Genomic DNA, 26,542 nt, shown 5'->3' with positions numbered 1-26,542 from the left:
ATTTGGAGTTTAATGCTGCAACCATATAATTTGAAAATTATTCATGTAGCAGGAAAAGGTAATACCCTAGCTGATGCCTTATCAAGAGTTTAAATTTGGAAGAACAAAATATGTGAAATATAATTATTATTGAATAGTCAAGTATCCTTGTAGATTTGATGTAAATACCCTGTTACTGTTAGAGTAAGGTTTGTATAATTAAGATAGAGATTAATCAGAGGGGATTGTTTAATGGAAAATTGAAACTCCTCTTAAAGATGCCTTTTCAATTTTTTTCTGTGGGAGGTGTTAGGAACAATGTAAAATTTTAAAGTTGAATGGATATAATTGTGTGTTAATTAAGGTAAAAACGGTTTCAGTTTCACGTAGGTTTGGTGTGAGCCTTGGTGCCAAGAAGTCTGGATAGACCTGTGACTGAAAGGTCAGTCTTGGGTTTGTTTAAGCATATTTACATTTTTAATGAGGTTTTACAACTCCAAAGTTAAAGAAATGTGTTAGAAGGGGGTTAGAAGTTGAGAGATTTTGGAAAAAAACCACAAAGTAGAATAAAAGTGGGCTCTTGCCTAGCAACAGTGATCAAGTGACACAGAGGCACAGAAGGCAGGATTTTAACATCAGCGAGCGGGGGCGGGGCCCACTCACCAACGCGTAAAATGATGCGGGATGATGTTGGGCGGAAATCCTGATGTCACCCCGCCCAATTTAAATTTTCAGGAAGGTGGGGGCACAGCAAAATCAGCTGTGTGCCCGCCTACCTGTCAATGGCCAATTGAGGCCATTGACAGGATCAATTAAGCAATTAAAGGACCTGCCCGTCCAACCTTAATGTTAGCAGGCAGGCGAGGAGACACGGCAGCAACATAGATGGTGGTGCTGTCTTTGAATACAGTAAACAGAATTGAACTTTCCATCCCTTTCAATGCCTACACATGTACTAGAAAGCCTGCAGGTCCAATCTATTCATGTAGTAGAAGAAATAGTGCTGCCCCACTGTCCAATCTGGTTTTGTATAGAGAATTGCCTGCGATTGAGATGGCCTTTGGTCTGAGTGTTATGATTACAAAATAATTGCAGATGAGGTAAACCAATTAGGAGCCTCAAAAAGACCCCATAACCTCCTTGATGTAGCACTTAATTGTTTCTTAAATTAATTCTGGGGTTTCCTCTTCCATTAATCTACCTGGAAACAATTGTGTGTGTTGATCAGTCTTTGCATGCCTTCAATCTTGCTGGCATTATACTGCAAAGAATTCTGGCTTATTCATAATTGACGCTAGACAGGCAGATTTCTATCCTGTTTAAATGCTGTCCTAATTTCAATTTTCTGCATGTTCCCCCTCTCACCTCACCCATAACATCCTTGAAAAGTCTTAATGGATTTTTCTTTGCTCAAAAGCAGTTAAGTAACTTTGAGGTTATTTTAAAGGCCCAGGACCTTGACCAGACCAAAAGTCTGGAAGAGGAATAAATTCCAAATAGCTAGCTACAGAAAAACTGGCAGGTTTTCGCAAGCAGAACATTCCTGCACCTCCTCAGATTGAAGTTAATAAATGGTTTACATCAAAAGAGAAATATCATATTAAAAGAAGGCATTGAAAATTGTGTACATTGTGTACATTGAATCATTCTGATGCTCAAGAGATGTGGTAATTTAACAGGATGAAGAAGAATTAGGAGGGCTGAATATGACCAATGAAAGTGAGCAAGGGAAGACAGCAGCTGTCCACCCTTTTGCCCCGTTTCCATACACTTGTGCTTCAAGTTAATATTTTAGTTTCTAGAATGCGGTGACCTATTAATTGTTTTGTGTCAGATTTAACTACTGTACATGAAAAGGATTTTAAAAATGAATGGATTTAAAGCAGAATCTGGCTCACAACCCAGTTAGATTTCATCATTTCAAAAGTTTGCACCTATTTCATTAATGTTCGGTGTTCCACCCTCAACTACCTTCATACTATATCTAGTGAAAAGCTCAAAACAATTTGATGCTACATGAATAGAAGTCCTTTCCTTTAGTAGGTTGATTGCACAATACAGTTGGCAATGCAGAGCAGGACAATAATACACTACCAACTAAAGGTGGTAAATTGGTTGAATCAGGTCGAAAATACAGCACAGGTAAATAAGGGTGCCAGGATTCTTATAAAGTATTGATGGCCAAAGATAGCAGAATGATTTGAAGACTCCACCTCTGATCTTACTCTTCTGATCAAGCTGCCTATCCCAAGTTTCCTGTAACAGTAGAAAGGATAGTCCCTGAAACATTCACCCACAGTAGCACGCGTACTGGAGGTTCCTGTGAATCCATATATGAAGTTATATTCCATTGCAGACAACATTTATTACAATTACAAGTGCAAATTATGATCTCATGACTGATGCCAAATGTAGCCTAGTATTACAGGCCTCAAAAATTTGAAAAGAAACTAATGAAAATCCTTTAAGCTTCTATAGTGAAGTACATTTAAAGAGTTACACCCAGAAATGTTCACATACATCTGGTTGTACAGAAGAAACTGAAACTTTAAAAGAAAACTTACAGCATTGTCCATGTATGCTTCTGTCCATATAATGTCATGATCATGATTAATGACCATTGGACGGCTGAGAACATGAAGGTATTCCATGACATTCTCCTGAACATCAGCCAATGTTGAGATGTGAGTATAATACCCTGCAATTGAATAACAGATGATGGTCAGGTAATTTTAATAATGAGACAAGAAGATAAAATGGACAAAACAAAAACAGTGATAGGTTCTGTATGCTGAAGTAAATGTGACTTATTGTGATTTGTCATCTTCTAACATTTTTTAGTGTAGTACCTGAATATCTATACTACAAAGTTGGTGAATATTTTTCATTAACATAAAAGCAGAATAAAACCAAAATTATCTTCAATTAGAGATATTGTTTCAAAAATGAAACTAAGATAAAAGAACTCCCAAAAAACATGTATTTCTCTATTCATCTAAATTCACATCAGACATGAAGCTCACAGTTTTCTCCATATTATTGAATTCATGCATTTTAACTTCCCAGGTACATTGTGTCCACAAAAAGTAGAACAAATTCAACCCAGCCAATTACTGTTCCATCAGTTTACTCTCAATCATCAGCAAAATGATGGAAGGGGTCATCAACGGCGATATCAAGCGACACTTACTCAGCAATAACCTGCTCACTGATGCTCAGTTTGGGTCTTGTCAGGACCATTCAGCTCCTGACTTCATTACAGCCTTAGTCCAAACATGGACAAAAGAGCTGAACTCAAGAAGTGAGGTGAGAGCGACTGCCCTTGATGTCAAGGCAGCATTTGATCGAGAGTGGTATCAAGGAGCCCCAGCAAAACTGGAGTCAATGGAAATCATGGGGAAAACTCACCCCAGGTGGGAGCCATACCTAGAACAAAGGAAGATGGTTGTGGTTGTTGGAGGTCAATCATCTCAGTCCCAAGGCCTCGCTGCAGGAGTTCTTCAGGCTAGTGTCCTAGGCCCAACCTTCTTCAGCTGCTTCATCGATGGCCTTCCCTCCATAATCAGATCAGAAGTGGGCATGTCCATTAATGATTGCACAATGCTCAGCACCATTCATGACTCCTCGAATGCTAAAACAGTCCGAGACCATGTGCAGCAAAACATGGACAACATTCAGGCTTGGTCTAATAAGTGGTAAATATCATCCACGCCACTCAAGTCCCAGGCAATGGCCATCTCCAACAAGAGAGAATCCAACCACCTCTCCTTGACATTCAATGGCATTATCATCGCTGAAACCCCTACTTTTAACATCCTGGGGATTACCATTGACCAGACACTGAACTGGACCAGCTATATAGATACAGTAACTACAAGAGGTTGGATTGAATTGAAATTGAGGAATGGAGTCAGCTCAGGAAGGGGGAGAGGAGTGGGTAGATAAGCCAAGGTAGAAGGTCTGCAACAATTTAAAGTAGCAATGGTCCGGCATTTCTCAGCATGTTGACTTCACTAACTTTCCTAAAGTTTAAAAAAGAGCAGCAGCAGCAGTGTTTCCTGGTGATCCAAGATAGAATCATAGGACGGAATCTTGTGGAGGCAATGATGGTCTCAGCCATCAACTGGAGAGCTGATGAGAGCACCACCTTGCCTCTTTTAGAGATGGCCAACTGCATCTTTGTTCCACTCAGGTACTTGACATGCCAGAGGTGGGCTTCACCTTGTATCAAGGACCCCAAGGGGTGAAGCCCACCCTCTGAAACAATTAGAGACCAGCAGCTCCATTGTTCAGCAGTGCCATCAGTGAGGCTGTGGCCCCTGCTGGTACAACACTCACCCTAGGCCTGTATAGTACTGGATCCCAGGCTAGAGGTATGATAGTGGGAGGGCGGGGTCGCAAGGCAGGAGTTGCTGGAGAAGGGGTTTGGAAGCAAGGGCAAGGTAGGTGGCTGTCAGGAGGTTCCCATTCCCAATGCCGGTTCCTTCGATCAGACACTAAATGCCTTTGAATGAGGGATCCTCCTTGGGAGCCTGCAAGCAACATCATATAGGTTTGTTTGTTGCGCTGATCCCTTCCTTTACTGTAAATACTGATGCAAAGTAATTATTCAACATGTCCAACATTTCCTCATTATCATTGCCAACATCATCATCATCAGTTTTCAAGAGGCTCACATTGCTTCTGACTGTCCTCTTTTATCCAATCCCACAAAATGGAGCAAGAAAGTTACAAACCTAGGTGACTGTATAGGCTGGAATGCTATCTTTTCATCTTAAGAATCTGAGTTTATTCATGAGCTACAGAAAGCCTAAGTGAAACTTGGATGGAACTTTACATTCTATTCTGAGTGGGCACAGCTCCACTGCACAAAATAACGAGTGATTCAGCAGTAATTCTCACTTCTATTCAGGAGTTGCGAAGATAGAATTACATTTTATTAGGATAATAAGGAAATATTGAACATGCTGAATAATTACTTTGCATCAGTATTTACAGTGAAGGAAGAGATTAGCATGCAAGGCATCCCAAGGAAACTATGATTGAATGAGGGACAGAATGGTGGTGGAGTACCAGGCCCCACTGGGGCTGGGAACAGAGGCAAATGGGTGCTTAAGATAGCTGGAACATCATCCTTTCATCTTAAGAATCTTAAGGGTTGTGAATTTGGAATTACATTATCCTGATTCCTTGGCTTCATCCTGCCCCTGGACTGGAGTGTTGCCAATTGAGACTGTTAAAGGCCATTTAAGGTCAACTTGTTGGAGCTCTACTGGCAATAGAAGTTCTCCGCGCCTGCCTGTGTGCAGAAGCAGCCACAGGCTGCCCAATGGAAGGGTTCTCCCCTGACGATGGTGGCCAGTCCTCTGAGTCTATTTTTAACTTAACCTTTGAAAATGTTGAGAGCAGGTGCCTCAATTTTTGGGTGCCCTCTTTGTCACTTAGCTGCCATGGCATTCTGCTGCTGCTTTCAAGTTCTGATTGGCCCTCCAGCTTTAAGAGCTTGCCCGTCTTCTGGCTATTAAATGGCCAATCACAGGTGGGTGACTTTCCCACAATGTGAGCTTCTGATCCCAATTTGCACGTGATGGTAAGGTTCAGAAGTCTTTAAGCTAAGCAATCCCACAACCCAATAGATCAGATCTAAGTTCTATAGTTCTGCCGCATCCAGTCGTGAATAGTGGTGGACAATTAAACAACTAACTGGAGGAGGAGGCTTCACAAATATCCCCATCTTCTATGATGTGGGAGCTCGACATATCAGTGCAAAAGATAAGGCTGAAGCATTTGCAACCATATTCAGCCACAAATGCCAAATGGATGATCCATCTTAGCCTCATCCTGACGTTCCCAGCATCACAGATCCCAGTCTTCAGCCAATTCAATGCACTCCATGTGATATCAAGAAATGGCTCAGCACTGGCCCTGACAACATTCTGGCAAGTGTACTGAAGATTTGTGCTTCAGAACTAGCTGCGCTATTAATCAGGCTGTTCCAGTACAGCTACAACACTGGCACATACTGGACAATGTAGAAAATGCCCAGGTACGTTCTGTTCACAAAAAGCAGGACAAATTCAAGCTGGTCAATTACCGCCCCATCAGCCTACTCTCAATCATCTGCAAAATTATGGAAGGGGTCATCAACAGTATTATCAAACGGCATTTAGTCAGCAATAGCCTAGTCACCGATGTGCAGTTTGCAACCCTTCAGTCCCACTCAGCTCCTGTGAGTGAAATTACAAATCAGTTCTTCATGCCGTGATGGAATCCTTAGTTTCAAAGCTTATATACTTTGAAATGGACCCTAATTGAAAAGGGAAACCAAAAAGCGAAATTGAGAAAGGATTTTGACTCTCTCAGTTCCTAAGGAAATTAAGACTGAAACTGAGATTAGAAACCAAAACCTCTGGGGAGATTGAAACTGGTTGAAATCATATAAAAAGGACACAGAGCCATTAGAGCTCAGATGATGATGATCCCAGTGATGCAGTACAGACAAGCTAAAGAAGACAGAGGCTAGATCCAGAAGCTGAGAATAGTCAAATATACAGTTGCTGAAGCCGTTTCTGTTACTTGAAGATAACATTGATGGATTTATGCCATCCAGACTGTCACGTGCAGAGTTGAGAAGAGGCTCTGTAGACATGTGTCAATTTTGGTGAAGCCAGTGCCCATAGAACTCAAGTTGGTTGTGCGTTGCTGTCAGCTGGTCATCAGGCTACGTCCTAGAAGAAGAGGAGCTGAAATTTTTCATGAGGAAGACAGAGTTTTGAAAGATTTTTTATCTGAAATTGATGACATATGTGCTAAGTGGACTGCCAAGCCAATTCGTAAGATCTATCTTAGCTGCATCTGCTGTTTAATGTCCAATTATAGTTTGTAATCAACCACAATTTATCTATTACTTTATGTTTAACTTATATTGATACAAGGTTTTAGAGTATAGAGGGTTACCGAGATAGTATTTAGTGTTTGTTTAGTTTGACTCTTATATAGCAAAAATTCTTTTGTTTTAAATCATGGAATCTTCAGATCATTCTTTCAGTAAATAACCGGGATTTCGGATTACTTCTTTAAAAAAAGGTTTGCTAGATCAATTATTAATTTTAAATCTCAGATTGATAGATTTTTGTTAGCCAAAGGTATTATGGGATAGAGGACAAATGAAGGTATATGGAGTTAGGTCACACATCAGCCATGATTTCATTGAATGGCAGAACAGATTTGAGGAGCTGAACGGCTTACTCCTGTTCCTAAGTTCCTTTGGCTGTTGTAGAAAATTGAAATGTCATTTAAACAACACACCAACTAGTCCACTGATTTTATTCTTTCTGAAGGAAAGTTAATTGCCATTTCTTGCTTTCACTTTAAAGCAATTATTCACCTCATGGAAAATACAGGACATAAATCCACATCCCTACACATTCTGTTCAAAGGCGCTATGCAATTGTATTATATAAATTACATTAGATATTGCTAAATTGTAAAAACAGACAAGGAAGATCCCAGTTCTATTTCTTTCTGCTGTTAGCTGAGCTGAACACATACAAGGGATAGAACCTGCAGTCCTCATGGTCTGTATGGCTAAGCATCAGGTAGTGTATTAACCACTAATGAGCAGAAACATATATGATTATTTCCCACTGTTGCGTTTACACAACTTCCATATAATACCTGTACATTTCAACTGAAAAAAGCAAATTTTAATGGATATATAAATTTGTGTACGTTTAAAGGCTGAATAAAGATCAAATGAAATAGTTTTGTGGGCACAAGGTGGGAGTACATATCAGGAAATTGTTCCCCCTCAGCCCATGATATTGTGCTTAATAAAATTAACAAACAGAAAATCAGGGACTGGGGAACAGAATTTTCAGATTTTTGTTCCTGGCCTGTCTTAAGGGCACTGAAGCAGAAAACACCAGCAGAACATATAACTCTGTTTCTCTCTCCAAAGATGCTGCCCGACCTGCTGAGTTTTTCCAGCATTTTCTGTTTTGATTATAGAAATTGCAGTCCTATTTTCACTGATTTTACGGTACGGAAGTGTTATAAATTCCAGTGTCCATCTGAGACTGACTTTTGACAAATTCATTCATTTGAATGTCATCCATAATTGCCCTGAAGAAGGTGATTTAATAGCTGACTTCTTGAAACAACTGAAGGGCTTGTTAGGTCATTTCAGAGGGCAATTAAGGGTCAATCATATTGCCATGAATCTGGAGTCACATATTGGCCAGATCAGGTAAGGGCAGCATATTTCCTTCGTAAAGGACATTAATGAACTAGTTTTTTTCAATCCAGTGGCTTGATGGTTATCATTACCACTACTAGGGGCAGAATTTTGCCTTCGGATGGCGTGCGGGCACCACCGACTTAGCAGCGGGCAGCCAGCCAACCCCCGCCACTGAAACGGGGCCCGTCGCCATTTTGTGGGCGGGCCAATTAAGGCCCTCCCAGTGGCATCCATGACAGGAAGTGTTATGCGCTTCCTGTTCCGGGAGGGGAGGGATTCCCCATCTGTCAAAATGCGCTCTTTCACGCATGAGTGCGAAAGAACGCACTTCTCCCTGAGGCAAAGTACTGTCTCAGGGAGATTCGTGACAGGTAAGTTAAGTGTAAAAATAGAAACATTAAAAAATTATTAACATGTCCCCTTCATGTGACAATGTCACTCAAGATGGGAAATGTTAATAAAAAACACATAAACTTTATTACTTTTTTACAAAACAGACATGAAACTTCACTCCACCTATGGATGAAGTTTCATGAATAATCTGGAGACGCTGGGGCTTCTGGTCTGTCCGCCAGCCTTAAGGGTGGCCGGGCAGGTCTTTAATTACTTTAATTTCCCTGTCAATGGCCTCAATTGGCCATTGACAGGTCGGCGGGCAGACAGCTGATTTTGCTGCCCGCCCACCTTGCTAAAAATTTAAAGGGACCAGGATGAGGTCGGGGATTCCTTCTGACGTCATCCCACATCATTTCCCCCTCGGCGAGTGGGCCCCGCCCCCAAATCGCCGAGGGGAAAATCCTGGCCTAGCTTTTTATTTCAGATTTATTTAACTAACTGAAAGTAAATTCCCAGCTGCTATGATGAGATTTGAATTCATATCTCCGAATCAATGGTCTAAGGCCTTGGATTACTAATCCAGTTAAATAACCTCTATGCTAACGTACCCTCTGTAAAAGTATCTAAAGTAGCTGCTTAAAGTCAAGTTTCTTACCTTTATTGTTGCATGCGATCCACTTAACATATTCTGCAAATGTTACTTCCCGGCCAATCAGATATGTAAATACACGCACCTGTCAAGGATAGTTAAACACAGTGGCTGTAATTCATTGCAAAGATGCTTTAATTAAAAAGACAAGAGGTTTGTATCGTGTGTTGACCCTGTCATTGCAGGTCTAAACACTTAAAAGAAGAAGAAGGTGAATGCCCATTCCATCATTTAGTAAGTCCAGCTTGTTTTGCCAATCCTCTAATTTCCTACTGATACCTCTCCATTAGGGTAAGGTTCATACTTCTGTTGCCACCTATTTCTGATGGCCTGACCAGCCTTTCATTGATTCAGGGTACAAGGTCTATGTGCACCAACATGGTGTTCAAACAGACTACTTTTTCACTCTGACCTTTAATTTAATATCTTGTTAAAAATATTATAAAATATATGGAGATGTATTTATTCCACCATTTCACATAGGAAAGACAGGCTGTAACATGTTGCAATTGGCAACAAATACTAGAATTGTGGCTTGTTTAACACATAAATCCACCCTGCTCTGATGATCTTGGTAATACTGGGTAGGTGCAGATTTAGAACTAAGTAAAAAGTGGCAAATTTTATAATTTCCACCAGCTAAGAAACTGTGAGTGTCAGCCTTATACTATCCATGGGCTTTACAATACAAAGCATTAGATCAGTTCTGGGCTCTGCATTGCACCGAGAATGGATTTTGCAAACCAATCTAGGGTTCCACATTACATTGACCTGTGTATTACTATTATGCATGCACGTTGCAATTGATGGTTCAGAACACATTATCTCTGGCCTCATTATTACACTGATCCTGGCCTCTGTAGAGTAGTGATTCTGGGTTCCAACTTATACTAACTGTAGATTCCATACTTTACTGACCATGGCTTTCATATTACATTGACTCTGGTGCCAATATAGACAATTTTGTGAAGGCAGATGTTTGTATACTGTAAATCCCAGAGATTAAATATTGCCTGAGCCTAGATTTGTATGACAACTGAGTAGAGGATAGGCTGCAGATATAAGGGTCAGCATAGTGTTGAGTCCAGGACCAATATAATGTTCAACATTTAGCTTCACAAAATTGACTATCAGCTCCACGTTATATTGGCCCTGGACTCACCAACACATCCTTATGTCTGCACCATACTCCCTATTCGGCCATTGTACAAACCTAGGCCCAGTCATTATAATGACTCTGGAGTTCACATTTTACATATGCTTGGCTTTACATTGCATCAACCTCATGCTCTGCATTATAAGAATCCTAAGTCTTGCCAAAATGATTGCATACTACAAATACCCCTGCACTCGGTGTATACTAACCTGGGCATCTAAAATGACCAAACATTGAGCATCACACTTAGCATTTGGCTGATCCTAGCTCAGTATCACACCAACCCTGGGCTGTGCATTAAAACACTGGGATAAGTAACAAGCTGAGAATTATACCAATACTATGATGAAAATTATACCAATCCTGGGCTTCACATTTCACCAACCCTGGACTCAGTATTTTGCTGACTAAGGTTGAGCATCATACCAGGTGTTGTGTCAATGCTGGGTACATAATCATACTATTTTTTTATTCGTTCATGGGATGTGGGTGTCATTGGCTAGGTCAGCATTTATTGCCCATCCCTAAATCCCCTTGAAAAGGTGTGGTGAGCCACCTTCTTGAATTGTTGAAGTCCATGTGGTGCAGGTACATTCACAGTGCTGTTAAGAAGAGAGTTCCAGGATTTTGATCCAGTGATAGTGGAGGAAAGGCGATAAAGTTCCAAGTCAGGATGGTGAGCGGCTTGGAGCGGCAACTTGCAGGTGGTGGTGTTCCCATGTATTCTTCAACATGGTACAGGGTAGAGGTTTGGTAGATGCTGTCCAAGGACCCTTGGTGAGTTGATGCAGTACATCTTGTAGAATGTACACAATGCTTCCATTGTGCATCAGTGGTGAAGGGAGTGAATGCTTAAGGTGGTGATTCGGGTGTCAATCAACTGGGCTGCTTTATCCTGGATGGTGATGAGGTTCTTGCGTGTTGTTGGAGCCACACTCTTCCAGTGAAGAGTATTCAATCAAACCCCTGACTTGTATCTTGTCAATGGTGGGCAGGCTTTGGGGAGTCAGGGGGTGGTTACACTCTGCAGAATTCCCAGCATCTGACCTGCTCTTAAAGCCATAGTATTTTAATGGCTAGTCCTGTTCAGTTTCTGGTCAATGATAACCCCCCGGATATTGATAGTGGTAGATTCAGCGATGGTAATGCCATTGAATGTCAATGGGGAGATAATTAGATTCTCTCTTGTTGGAGATGGTCATTGCCCGGCATTGTATGGCATGAATGCAACTTTCCACCTATCAGCCCAAGCCTGAATATTGCCCAGGTGTTTATGCATATGACAGTTCTACTTCAGTATCTAGGGAGTCACTAATGGTGGTGAACATTGTGCAATCATCAACAAACATCCCCATTTCTGGCCTTATGATGGACGAAAGGTCATTGGTGAAGCAGCTGAAGATGGTTGGGCCTAGGACACTACCCTGAGGAATTGCTGCACCGATCTCCTGGGGCTGAGGTTATTGACTTCCAACAACCACAACCATCTTCCTTTATGCTAGTATGATTCCTACCTGTGAAGAGTTTCCTCCGTGGTTCCCATTGACTCCAGTTTTGTTAGGGCTCCTTTATGCCACACTCAGTCAAATGCTGCCATGATGTCAAGGGCAGTCACTCTCATCTCACCTTTGGTGCTCAGCTCTTTTGTCCATGTTTCGATCAAGGCTGTATTGAGGTCAGGAGCAAAGTGGCCCTGGTGGAACCCAAGCTGAGTGTCAGTGAGCCGATCATTGCTGAGTAAATGCCACTTGATAGCACTGTTGATGACACTTTCCATTGCTTTGCTGATGATCGAGAGTAGATTGATGAGGTGGTAATTGGCCAAGTTGGATTTGTCCTGCTTTTTATGGGCAGGACATACCTGGGCAACTTTTCACATTGCCAGATAGATGCCAGTGTTGTAGCCATACTGGAACAGCTTGGCTAGGGGCACAGCTGGTTCTGGAGCACATCTTCAGTATTATCGCCAGAATGTTGTCAGGGCCCGTAGCCTGAGCAGTATCCACTGCCTTCCGTCGATTCTTGATATCACATGGAGTGAATCGAGTTGGCTGAAGACTGGCATCTGTGATGTTGGGGACCACAGGGGGAGGCCAAAATGGATCATCCACCTGGCACTTCTAGCTGAAGGTGGTTGCAAGTGCTTCAGCCTTGTCATTTGCACTGATGTGCACAGTTCCCCCATCATTGAGGATGGGGATTTTTCTGGAGCCTCCTCCTATATGTAGATATTTAATTGTCCACTACCATTCACGACTGCATGTGGCAGAAATGCAAAGCTTAGATCTGATCCTTTGCTTGTTGGATCACTTAGATCTGTCCATCACATGATACTTCAACTGTTTGGCATACAAGTAGTCCTGTAACATCACTTCACCAGGTTGACACCTCATTTTTAGGTATGCCTGGTGCTGCTCCTGGCATGCCCTCCTGCACTCTTCATTGAACCTGGGTTAATCCCCTGGCTTGACGGTAATGGTATAGTTGGGGATATGCACGGCCATGAGGTTACAGATTGTGGTTGAGTTCAATTCCGCTGCTTCTGATGGCTCACGGTGCCTCATGGATGCCCACTTCTGAGTTGCTAGATCCGCTTGAAATCTATCCCATTTAGGATGATGGTATTGCCACATATGAGGGTATCCTCGTTGTGAAAGTAGGACTTCATCTCCATAGGGGCTGTACCGTGGTCATTCATACTAATATTGTCAGACGCATCTGTGACAGGTAGATTGGTGGGGATGAGGTGAAGTAGGCTTTTACCTCTTGGTAATTTCCTCACCATCTGTCGGAGACCCAGTCTAGCAATTATGTCCTTTAGGATTCGGCCAGCTCAGTCAGGAGTGATGCAAATGACGGACATTGAAGTCCCCCACCTAGAGTGTATTCTGTGCCCTTTCCACCCTTAGTGCTTTTTCCATCTGGTGTTCGAAATGGAGGTGGTAAACAGCAAAAGGTTACCTGATATCACTGATAACTGATATGTTTGACCTGATATCATGAGATTTTATGGCAAAGTTGAGGACTCCCTCCTGACTGTATACCACTGTGTTGCCACCTCTGTTGGTCTGTATTGTCAGTGGGACAGGACATATCCAGGGATGGTTATGGTGGTGCCTGGGACATTGTCCATCAGGTATGATTTCTTGAGTATGATTATGTCATGCTGTTGCTTGATTAGTCTGTAGGACATCTTGCCCAATTTTGGCACAAGCCGCCAGATGTTAGTAAGGAGAACTTTTCAGGGTCAAAAGGCCTGGGTTTGCTGTTGTTGTTTCCAGTGCCTATGTTGATGCTGGATGGTCCATCCGATTTCATTCCATTTTGGGGGTTTTGTATTGGTTTAATACAACTGAGTGGCTTACCAGGCCATTTCAGGGACAGTTAAGAGTCAACCGCATTGCTGTGGGCCTGGAGACACATGTAGGCCAGACCAGATAAGGATGGCAGATTTCCTTTCCTAAAGTCCATTCATGAACCAGATGGGTTTTGACAACAATCAACAATGTTTTCATGATCACCATTACTGAGACTAGCTGTTTAATTCCATAGTTATTAAGTGAATTTAAATTCAACCAGTTGTCATTGTGGGATTTGAACTCATGTCCCTAGAGCATTAGCCTGGGCCTTGGGTTTACTAGTTCAATGACATTACAACTATGCCATCACCTCCGCTAGGCTGCCACCTCCCCTATATCCCCTGAACATTACACCAGTGGTGAGCCACACATTGTACTGACCAAGCCAATTATATTAACCTAGGCTTAGTACTATTTGAGCATTGCAACAGCTCTGGTATGGGTATCATACCGATCCTGGGCTAATCATCATATCAACTATGGGGATAACATTACAGCAGTAGCTCCACCATTATGGCTGTAAAATGTTTTGGGATGTCCTGAAAGGCTATGTTGTCTGAGGTTGTGAAAGATTGTCCTCAACTTCACATTGTACTGTCCTTGGACTCCACATTGTATTAGTTATATTGACCAGAGTTCAGCACTTTGGTGACCCTGGACTGAATACCATATTGAAGCATTGTTAAGACCAGGTGAAAAGGGGTGAATGGACTTCCCTCTATTCAACGTCCTTGATTGGTCACAACAAAGATTTAAGTTTACTTTTTTACGAGGATATGCCTTTTCTAAATCAGAATGTATTTAACCACTTAAGCTATGAGCGTTAAGGAGCAAGTCAAACAAGGTTTTCTTGAGTGAAAGAAAGAGCAAATTTATTAACTACTAAACCTGAGAAAAATAATAAAAAAAACACAACGTCAAGCATTCGACATTCATGTAATCATCTGGATGTGCAAACACACAGACACATCAGAAATAAGGGGTGTTAGAGTCCAATTTAAAAAATGTAAAATAATACTTTTCTTTTAGCGTTCTTTAATTGTCCTTGAGGTGTGGATTTTAAATGTTGCAGCCGATTTAGGTCAGCTGGTTTCTTGGATGCGGTCAGATGCAGAGGGTTTTACAATTATTATGAGATCTCCTTTTGCTGGTAGCTTTCTGGTAAAGTTGGCTTCTCAAACTGAGTGACGCTCTTATTCCAAAAGAGAGAGAGTGGTCCTCAGCTTGTTTCCTCTGCTGAAGACTTCTTGACACTGCCTATGTCACTTACAATCACTCTCTGTGGCTGGCAGCCTTGCCTTGAAACATTTCATCCACTATGTATTTCAAAATGGTTTTGTCTGTGGCAGCTACTGTTTCATCATCCAGTATTTTGCATTTCTAATGTCTCTTCCTTAGACAGTTACGAGTTTCAATGGGTATCTGGTTTATAGGAAAGGTCTCTCTCTTCACACTCCCCTCAGGGTGATTTGTTGGTTTCTCACCTTCATCTTGGATTGTGGCCTTGCATTTCAAAACAGTTTGCTCTGTCTCAGTTCAAGTTGCAAAATTTCCAGTTGAAAGTTGAAAAACCATATTCTCAAAAATAAAGGGGCATGGCCTTGTAACACCTACCGTCACAAAGAAATTAAATGAGATTCATTATCACTTATACAAGGTTTAAAAACACAAGACATAAAAAAACACATTCACTTCCATTCACTCTCAGTCTTGAATAATGTTGCATTCTGAGTTTTAAATTTCTCCACGAATTTCAGAGGGTTGTGGTCAGTACAGACTGTGGTCTCCCTGTATCCATTTTGGAACGATATATCAACATGACTGAGAGCCAATAATAAACCTAGCATTTTATTTTCTATTGTGGAATACCTTTTCTGATGTTTGTTCAGTTTTTTGGAGAAGCACCCGATTGGTCTCTCTATTCCTGATATGTCTTCATGGAGGACACAGCCCCAATCCCAAAGTCACTAGCATTAATGGCTACTTTAAATGCTGGGTTAAAGTCTGGAGCTTCCAGCAATGGTTCATTTATTAAAATGGCTTTCAGCTCCTCGAAAGTTGTCTAATGTTTCTTGGTTCATTCTACTTTTGCCTTTTTCTGTAGTAGATCTGTCAGTGGGGCAGCTACAGTGCTGAAGTTTAGGACAAATTTGTGGTAGAACCCACACATCCCCAAAAATATCATGATTTCCTTGTGGGAATGGGAAACTGCACTACTGCTTGTACCTTTGCAGCTCTAGGCAGTATTTGCCCATGACCCATCACATGTTCTAGGTAGCTCACCTGAACCTTAGTGAACTCACTCTTTGCAAGATAGACCACAAGATCAGCTGACTAATTTCTGGGAGAGGGCTTCCAGTTGCTCTAAGTGAATTTCCCAGGAGTTACTGTACACTAAGAGATCATTTAGGCAAACCACACAATTGGATAAGCCAGCCACTACCTGGTTCATCAGCCTTTGAAAGGTGGTTGGGGCATTTATGAATCCAAATGGCATGACTCGACATTGGTATAAATCATCCTTGACCATCCACATGGGCAGTCAAAGGAACCTGCTGGTATCCCTTGAATAAATCTATCTTTGTAATATAGGCTGCGTTACCTACCCCATCTATGCAGCGTTCCAGGTGGGGAATTGGGTAGGAGTTGGCTCTGATCATTGCATTAACTTTTCGGTGGTCAATGCAGAACATTGTGGAGTCTTCCAGTCCTACTCCAGCCCCCTTCCACAATTCTTTCTCCAGTACATCGATGATTACTTCGGTGCTGCTTCATGCTCTCATTGGGACTTGGAAAAATTTATTAATTTTGCTTCCAATCTCTACCCCTCCATCATTTTCATGTGGTTCATCTCTGACACTTCCCTTCCCTTCCTTGACCTCTGTCTCAATCTCTGGTGATAGACTGTCCACCAATATCCATTACAAACCTACCGACTCCCACAGCTACCTCGACTACAGCTCCTCACACCCCGCTTCCTGTAAGGACTCCATCCCATTCTCTCAGTTCCTTTGCCTCCGTTGCATCTGTTCTGATGATGCTACCTTCAAAAACAGTTCCTCTGACATGTCCTCCTTCTTCTTTAACCGAGGTTTTCCACCCACGGTCGTTGACAGGGCCCTCAACCATGTCCGGCCCATCTCCTGCGCATCTGCCCTCACGCCTTCTCCTCCCTCCCAGAACCAATATAGGGTCCCCCTTGTCCTCACTTATCACCCCACCAGCCTCCGCATTCAAAGGATCATCCTCCGCCATTTCCGCCAACTCCAGCATGATGCCACCACCAAACACATCTTCCCTTCACCCCCCTGTCGGCATTCCGTGGGGATCGTTCCCTCCAGGATACCCTGGTCCACTCCTCCATCACCCCCTACTCCTCAACCCCCACCTATGGCACCTCCCCATGCCCACGCAATAGCTATAACACCTACCCCTTCACTTCCTCTCTCCTCACCGTCCAAGGGCCAAACACTCCTTTCAAGTGAAGCATTTCACTTGCATTTCCCCCAACTTAGTCTACTGTATTCATTGCTCCCAATGCGGTCTCCTCTACTTTGGAGAGACCAAATGTAAACTGGGCAACCGCTTTGCAGAACACCTGCGGTCTGTGCGCAAGAATGACCCAAACCTCTCTGTCACTTGCCATTTTAACACTCCACCCTGCTCTCTTGCCCACATGTCTGTCCTTGGCTTGCTGCATTGTTCCAGTGAAGCCCAATGCAAACTGGAGGAACAGCACCTCATCTTCCGACTAGGCACTTTACAGCCTTCCGGACTGAATATTGAATTCAATAACTTTAGGTCTTGAACTCCCTCCTCCATCCCCACCCCCTTTCTGTTTCTTCCCCCTTCCTTTTGTTTGTTCCAATAAATTATATAGATTTTTCTTTTCTCTTATTTTTAAATATTTTAAAAACTTTTATGCTCCCCCTACCCCCACTAGAGCTATACCTCGAGTGCCCTACCATCCATTCTTAATTAGCACATTCTTTTAGATAATATCACCAACTTCAACATCTATGTGTTCTTTTGTTCTTTTGTCTGTGACAGCTTTTGATGATCTGCTTCTATCACTGCTTGCTTGTCCCTACAACCACACCACCCCCCCTCCACTTCTCTTCCCCCACCCAACCCCCTCACCCCACCACACACATCTTAAACCAGCTTATATTTCATCCCTTTCCTTGGATTCACCTAGTTCTGTTGAAGGGTCATGAGGACTCAAAACGTCAACTCTTTTCTTCTCCGCCGATGCTGCCAGACCTGCTGAGTTTTTCCAGGTAATTCTGTTTTTGTTTTAGATTTCCAGCATCCGCCGTTTTTTGTTTTTTAACATTGTGGAATCGTCTGGCTTGGACACAAGCACAACTGCGGAACTCCAGCTACTGCTGCAAGGCTCTATTAGTTGATGCTCCAGCATGTAGTTAAACTCGTCCTGAACCTGGACCAGTTTTACTGGACCTAGACGGGAAGGATGTTGCTTTATGGGAGGGGCCTCTCCCACATCAAATCATGGATGTTTGTAAACGCAGTAAGCAGTCTTGTCAGGTTTCTTCATTGTTCTGCATTTGGTGAGTGAATATGGCGGCCAATTTAGGAGGTTCCATATGGGCCTCACTCACGTCTCCTTCAATTCATCCTCACTGTTCCTCTCAGCCTCCAGGGCTGTAGTTATTGGACAGACCGTTACCTGCTTGTTCCCTTCTCGGCTGCGTTATTGTTTTGTCATGCTGACATGACACAGCCTTTGCTTTTTCCTGCAGTCTGGGATGTCAATTAGATAAGTTACCTCCCAAGCCACTGAACCGGGCTTTAGGGGTTTATCCTGTAACGGTGGGAGCACTATCACATAGTCTGCAGGCTGAAAGGGTCAGGCCATGTTTGCCTGTTTTTTCATAGCTGCTGGGGAGAATTTTAAGTGTTCTCGAGTCACTTCGCTGGCTCTTGTGAGTTGTTAAGGAACACGGTTATATAGCCTAGCATGGAGACTTCCTCCTTCTGTTCTAAACATCTCTTCTTGATTAGTTTCAGAAAATCTCTCACTTTGTGTCCGTAAACCAATTCAAATGGAGTAAAACCAGTGAAATCTCTAGTAGCAAACAGATGGAAACCTCATCCTTTACATCAGTCATGGGGTACTCATAGTAGTATGCCTTGATCATTGTTTGTAGGATCACGTTTTACCATTCTGGTGTCCCTGAAACTGCAGGTGATGCAAGAGGTCTTCAGCTGGGTCACACCCAGGTTACCCATGACTTCCAGGGATATTTGGGACATGAAATGTGAGCCCTGATCCGACTGGATCTTGGTGGGCAGTTCATACTGGGTTCTCAGGGATATGGCCTCTAGGAAGTGGGTAACCACATCCATGATGGTAAAGATATACTGGTATTCCCCTTTGGTTTGGGCAGGTGCTCCACACAGTCTGTTAACACCTTGCTGAATGGTTCCCCAAAAGCACAGGAATCATAATGCAGGTTTTATTGCAGTCTCAGATTTTCCCACAACCTGGCACGTGTGGCAGGTTCTGCAAAAGCTTACTACATCCCTGTGGAAGTGGGGCCAGTAAAATGCTGGCTGATGTGGGCTTGGGTTTTGTGTATACCAACATGCCCAGCTATCGGAATTTCATGTGCTAGCCTTAATATTTCCCCCCAGTACATTGGCAACACCATTAGCTGGTGGATCACTCTCCACTCTTTATTTGCAGGTCTGTCATGGGGTCTCCACTTCCTCATCAGCACCTCATTCCTAATGTAGTAGCATTCAGGGTCTGCCTTAGGCTCAGCTTCAGTTTGGGCAGCCTGAGCTAACTTTTCTAACAAGGACGGGTCGGCCAAGGAAGACCTTAGGATCCTCTAAACTCCTCATAAAGGTCTCAGGCAACCAGACAGTAAGGTCATCTGTCTGCAGGGCCACTTCAGCCTCCTTTGACGGAGTTGTCTAGCCATAGACCAGGTTACCACACGGTTTAGAGAAAATGCCAAGCACTTTCTCCTGCAGCTGTTCTGTCTCTCTAACCTCAGTCAGCCTCTCTGAGACTACTGGGGATACCATCACTTTTGATCATGTCAGGTCATTGCTGAGGAGCATGTTGACCCTGGCCACAGGCGAACTGGGGACCACTCCCATGGTCACCAGTACTGACACAAGGTTGCAATCCAGATGCACACTTTATAATACCCTTTGCCAACACTGTGGCACTTACTGCATTCTCTGGTGGAAAGTTCATGCCTTTTCCCAGCAGCAGAGTTTGCCAGGCCCCTGTATTCCTCAGTATCACTATAGGCTTACTCACCTCGCTCGGGGGAAATGTGGCCACTCTTTCATCTGATAGAAAATCCTTGTAACTCTCAGGGTTTCTTTTGAAACTCACCCTGACTCACACTAGTGTGTCTGCAGGAAGTTGCTGCCACAGTCAGAGTCATAGCCTGGTCTGCTATGTTCTCTGTCTGACTCCCAATTTCTGTGCAGGGTTTGTGTGCCCCAACAAATCCCATGGGTATTTCCCGTAACCTCCAGCAATCAGCGTGGAGGTGCCCTGTCTTGTGGCAATTAAATCACAGGCTTCTTTGCCTCACTTCTCTTCTCAGTTCCATCCTTTCTGGCTTAAGGAGGGCCCCCTGTGTTTCCAGCTGCCCCTTCTCTCCCATGGGTGCTTAGTTTCTTATCACTCTCTCATCTTCTATCCTTCTCAGTTGGTTGAGGATGATTAGGGAAGGGTTTCCTTTGAGAGAAGGGTTTGTGGCCATAATCATCAGCCAGGTTTGCTGCCTGCTGAGCCCCTGTTACTCTCTGTTCCTCCATGTGAATTCTTATTGGGAAGGGTATGCAAGTTTTGAATTCCTCGAGAAGAATTATTTCATGAAGATTTTTGTAGATGCCCTCAATTTTAGGTGCGCTTACCCACTGATCAAAAGCAAGCTGCTTAAGCCATTCAAATTCCAGGTATGTCTGGTCAGGCCAGTTCCTGATGGAGTGGATTTTCTGAGGGTATGCCTCTGGCACTGACTGGTACATACTTAAAATGGCCCGATTTGCTGCCTCATAGCTTGTTGCACTTTCCTCAGGCAATAGGAAGTAAACCTCTTGACCTTTGCCTGTCAGTTTACTCTGCAACAGCAGGGACCAGTGTTGGGCTGACCACTTTAACTGCTGTGCTTCCCTTTCAAAAGAGGTAAAGAAGGTGCCCACCTACTCTTCATCGAATTTAGGGATTAAATGGGTAAACTTGTATATCTCAGCCCCTAAGTCTGAGCTAGGGTTGGTTCCCTCATTTGGAGTGTCTTCAAGGGGAACAGTGAGATCTTCCCTTTTCAGCTCAAGCTGTTTTAATTTAACTCCCTTTACTTTTTCTCATTCCTGGAATTCTATTTCCTCCTTCTGTTCCTGCCTATCTCTCTCTTTTCCCCGTTCCTACCTCACTCACTCTCTTTTTTCCATTTCCTCAAATTCTAGTTCAAATTCCCGCTGCTCCAATCTTAATTTCTTTGCCATCACTAGTTGTCCTTCAAGATCAAATGGAAAAGGAATTCATAACCCTTCAGCAGCATGATGAAGTGAAGACTATCTTGAATAGCAGAATGAAAGAACAGCAGAACAAAGTGGAAGAGATACTGTTGAATGAAAAGAAAACTCAAGATGAAGCAATTGAGTTTCGCAAAGAAAAGGAAAACCTGTTTAAAGGCCTTCCCAAACTACAAGGATCCCTCAGGTCAAAGTTTGTTCCTCTGGAAAATTATGAAGAGAAGCAGAATGAATTTAGTGCCACTCTGAAAGAACTGAAGATGCAGTTGGAAGAAAATTCTCAGGAATGTCCAATATTCCAAAAGGCCAAGAGGTATAAGAAAGAGACTGCAGAGCTGAAGCAAATGGTTGGACATTTGGAAGAAAATGTGGAAAAACATTATATCTTCAAAGATATATGTGGGGAAATGAAAATCAAGAAGCTAGAATGGCAAGAGAAAGTTAATGTTCTCACAAAAGAGTGTGAAGAGTCTCAAAAACAATAAGCAGAAGTAAAATTACAGAAGGTAGGCTTGAAGGTTAGCACAGAGGAATTAGCAAAAGGAAAACTCAGAAATGACGAGCTTCAAGCTAACACGAACAGTATAAAGTTGATGCTGGAACAGGAAAAGGAATTACTACAAATCAGAACAGTTGGTTGAATGCAAAATTAACAACCAAAACTGGTGAAGTTCTTGAACTTTGATCCAACCTGAAGAACAGGAAAGATGAAATGTGCCATATGGAAGGGCAACTCCAAACTTTAAAAGCAGGAAAGGAAAATTCTAAGAAACAGATTGAAGATCTGACGAGTGAATTGAAAGTGTCTAAGGAGCAGTCGGTGACTATGGAAGAATTGTTCCGAAAGGAACTGAATGCTCAGGTGAAATTATTAAGCTTGTATAAGGATTTCACAGATAACTCTGAAACAAACACAACTTAGCACAACAGAGTAGATGTTGAGCTGAATGAAAAGATTCATAAACTTGAAAAAGAATTGGAAAATAAAAGAGTAAACAAATATTTGAGCCAAATTGTGAAACAAGTGGAAATTAAAGTTCCATTTTGAAACGTCAACTTCCAGGAAGAACATGGATGGACCCCACAGAAAAAGAAAACCCGAGTGCAAATGAATGGAGTGAACATTGCCTTCAGAAGGAACAGGATAAGCCTGTGGTATCTGATCAAAGGACCAGTTTTTGATAAAGAGAAACACTACTTGAAGGAGCGCAAAAAACAAATCAAATGGTGACATCCAAATGCTGCAAACAGCAAAAACTACGATTTCAATTCTGAGCCAACAGACTCAGCCCGAAGCAACTGAGATTACCACTTGTTCGAACTTGACAAGAACAAGACCTGGAAGAATTGTAGGACTTGCACACCATCTGAGTTTGTAAAGTCAGAGACTTTTTAAAAATTCATTCATGGGAGGTGGGTGTTGCTGACTTGGGCCAGCATCTGTTGTCCATCCCTAATTGCCTTTGAGTAGGTGGTGGTGACCTGCCTTCTTGAACTGCTGCAGTCCATGTGGTGTAGGTATGAATCCACAGTGCTGTTAGGGTGGGAGTTCCAGGATTTTGACCCAGCAACAGTGAAGGAACGGAAGTATATTTCCAAGTCAGGATGGTGAGTGGCTTGGAAAGAAACTTGCAGGTGGCAACGTTCCCATGTGTCTGCTGCCCTTGACCTTCTCAACGGTCATGGTCATGGGTTTGGAAGGTGCTGGCGAAGGAGGCTTGGTGAGTTCCTGCAGTGCATCTTGTCAATGGTACACACTGCTGCTGCTGTGCGTCGATGGTGAAGGGACTGGATGTTTGTGGATATGATGCCAATCAGGCAGGCTGATTTGTCCTGGATGGTGACAAGCTTCTTGAGTGTTTTTGCAGGAGCTGCACTCATCCAGGCAAGTGGAGTGTATTCCATTATGCTCCTGGCAAATGGCTTGTAGATGGTGGACAGGTTTTGGGGAGTCAGGAGGTGAGTTATTCACCGCAAGATTCCTAGCCCCTGACTTGCTCTTGCAGGGCAGAATTTTCCGTGCCCACTAGTGTCGGGCTTGTTTGGCCGTGAGTGTAGACAATATAGCGAGTAGGCCAAAAATTGGTTTCATGACGTCGTGAAACCAGTTTGCAATCATACACTCTGCGCATCAAAGGTGAGCCGCATTTCCCACCATCAGACATCAGAATCCTCATTGTAATATATCTGCATGTTGTTATGATCCCAGCTGATGTTACAACTGGACAAGTCTGATCCCAGGGTGGAACCCACCTTGATAGATCCTAACTTTTATTTTGTTTAAATACGTGGAGAGTGGCCACTGAACAGTCACCAGAGTTAGCTAATGAACTTTTAACAAAAGAATAAAACATTTATTTAACAAGAAAAGTTGAACTTTATTACAATACTCCTTCACCCACAACTATACCTTTACAGATATATAGAGATTTGTAAGGATAACACAAGTTACAAAAGCTGTCTTATAATCTAATGTTCACAGTAAGTACACCGTTCATGTAAACCAATAGGCAACCTGTGATCAGACACACCACACTCTGGAACCAAGCGACAGATGCCACCTCAACCTGGTGCTATGGATCTCTCATCAACTCCCCTCAGGCACTTGTCACACAGTGAACCAGCCAGTCTCATCGCATTCCGTCTTTAATACGAGGGTTTCCAAACTCCACTCTCCAAGAACTCACTTTGGAATCTTCTCCCAAACCAATGATTTCTCTCAGATGCCTTCTGCAAGGGTTCACCTCCAGTGTTTCGAACTTTCCTTCCAATGTTCCTCTCCCTTGGGACACCACATGCATTCAAACCTTCTTCTACACATAGATTTTAAATATTGCAGCTGATTTAGGTTAGCTGGTTTCTTGGATGCAATTAGATACAGAGGATTTTGCAATTATTACGAGATCTTCCTTCACTGGTGGGTTTCTGGTAGAGTTATCTTCTCAGACCAGATGGCACACAAATTCCAAAAGAAAGAGGGAGAGAGAGTGCAGCCCTCAGCTTGTTTCCTCTATTGAAGACTTTCTTGAGACCACTTGTGTCACTTGCAACTTCTCTCTCTAGTAGCTGGCAGCCATGCCTTGAAATACTTCACCCGTTGTGTATTTCAGAGTTTTTGGGCGTGTTTGTGACAGATATTAGGCTGAATTTTAGATCCCATGGGCGAGCACGTGCCTGACCCGATCGGGTGTGAAATCATCCCAGGCAAACGTCCCGACATCATTGTGCACTTGTGTGATATTTAGTTCGGCAGGCATGCTTCCGACTTTCGCACACACCCATCGAGCAATTAAGAGGGCAATTAAGTCCATTAACGGCATAATTGTCTCCAATTTTTCATGGCCCATCCATCCTTACGGTTGGCAGCCAGGCAAAACGACCAGGCGGGCTTTGCATTTTTCTTCAAACCTCATCCAAAGGCGGGATGAAATTTTCGTTATGAAATTAAATAAAAATAAATATCTGTGGCCAGCAGTTTTATCAGCTATATTTTCAGGTGATTGATTGTGATGCATGGACATTTTCTTCAGCTTTTAAAACCTTTATTTGACGATTTTCAGGTCTGCAGCTCCCTAGAGCAGCTGTCTGCCTTCAGGGAGCTTTCTTGCAGTGCTCACCTGCACCCAAGGCCATATCATCGCCCACCCTCTTCCCACCCCCACCCCAGCAGCACTGAGCATTTCAGTACATGTTTCACACCTGCTGGCCGTTAATGGGCCAGCCAGCGTGGAATCGTGGTCGGAGCCGATCGTGGTCAGTGATCTGTTTCCCGAACGCTCCCAGGCCCGCTCATCAGGCATTCCTGCCAAGGGTAAAATTCAGGCCATTGTTTCAATATCCAGTACTTTGCTTTTCTGATGTGTCTTTCTTGGACACTTACAAGTTTTGATGTGTGTCTGGATTATAGGAAATGTCTCTCTCTTCACATTATCCTCAGGGTGATTTGTTTGTTTCTCACCTTCACAATGGAATATGGTTTTGCATTTTGAAGCAATTTTCTCTGTCTCAGTTCAAGCTGCAAAATTCCAAGTGTTAGAATCATATCTCTCAAGACTGAATTTTTCTTTTACAAAATGGAATGACATGGCATGATCTGGCCATTTGGATGCTAATCTGAGATTTTTTTTAAACAAGGTCATAATTTCACTTTAGAGCTGTCACCAAGCAGGCTGCTTCTAAGAAATCACCTGACCTTTATGGTACTTGAGGAAAATCTGGTTGTTTGTTTTGAACTGTAATCGCTTTAACTGATGGAGAAAAAACACTGGAAATTAAGATTGGTAACTTGCTGGAAATCACATGGGAGAGAGGAAAAAACTTACATTGTTAACCTGCTTGTTTTGAAGGCAGTCTTGTTGGGGAAAAAGCTGAGGAATGAAGGCTACCTTAGCTGGCTCCCTCTTTCTACCTTGCCTGAAATCGTGTGTGGCTATCAACCTGTAGTCAGAGAACCTTCAACTGAATGTAAGCAGTCTGCATTTGGTCCTGTGAAGCTGAGACCAGTTGATAAGAACTTCCAGACGTCCATTGGCATCCATTTACACAAGGGAACTCCAGGTCGGCAGCATCGAAACCCTGCAGACTTTATCCTTTATTTTGTAATGCCCATCCTCCAAAGCTCATCTCTGCAGGGAGACTCTATCTGTTTGCCCTTTTTTAACCTGTGTGTATGTGTGTGTGCTGGAGAAATTTTTTAGGAAGAGATAGATAGTTATACTTCCCAATTACGATTGTGTTTTAACTCGTACTTGCAACTTGTTTTGTTTTAAAATAAATTACTCATTCTGAGTTTTTTGAAAGAAGCATGGTCAGAGTCTCTTTTCTTCTGGGTACTCGAAGTCCATGTTCACAACTGGCCATTTCAGTGAGAAAATTAAACATTTAAATTAATGGTATGGCCTGCGGAGTACTGGGGCTTGATGATTCGCACATTCCTCCCCTCCTGGCTGTAACACCAGTCAATTGAAAGTTGAAAAAACTTTTTCTCAAAAATAAGGGGTCATTGGCCTCGTAACAACATTTTCCCAAAACATGACTGAATTGCTATATTGAGCATTACATTAGCCCCAAGTTAAGAATTATATTAAACAATATATTGACCCTGCATTGAGAACTGTAGTGGACAAAATATCAACCTGAACTAAACATCATACAACCTACTTTACAGGGACACTGTGCTTTGCCATACTCATTCATTTGCTCCATATATCAATCCTGACTTTTGAATATGTTGACCCTGGGCCTTGCATTATGCCAACCTCAACTGCTGTGCGAAATAGACTCTAGGTTTCACATTA

At 42.8% G+C, this 26,542-nt stretch overlaps 1 protein-coding gene across 1 annotated transcript in view; it reads right to left on the bottom strand.

Annotated features, from left to right (window-relative positions):
• The window catches only part of cacna2d4a (calcium channel, voltage-dependent, alpha 2/delta subunit 4a), a 709,103-nt gene that overhangs the window by 461,347 nt on the left and 221,214 nt on the right, over positions 1-26,542 (bottom strand). Inside the window, exons 15-16 of the mRNA XM_041215640.1 lie at positions 9,210-9,288; positions 2,544-2,677 (exon numbers count right to left, since the gene is read on the bottom strand). Of these exons, the coding sequence (XP_041071574.1) occupies positions 2,544-2,677; positions 9,210-9,288 (213 nt within the window). The remainder of the gene's footprint in view (positions 1-2,543; positions 2,678-9,209; positions 9,289-26,542) is intronic.

This window comes from Carcharodon carcharias, chromosome 21 (genome assembly GCF_017639515.1).
Source record: "Carcharodon carcharias isolate sCarCar2 chromosome 21, sCarCar2.pri, whole genome shotgun sequence".
Lineage (NCBI taxonomy): Eukaryota > Metazoa > Chordata > Chondrichthyes > Lamniformes > Lamnidae > Carcharodon > Carcharodon carcharias.
The sequence above is the reverse complement of the archived record's forward strand: the minus strand, read 5'-3'. Positions and strand labels throughout refer to the sequence as shown.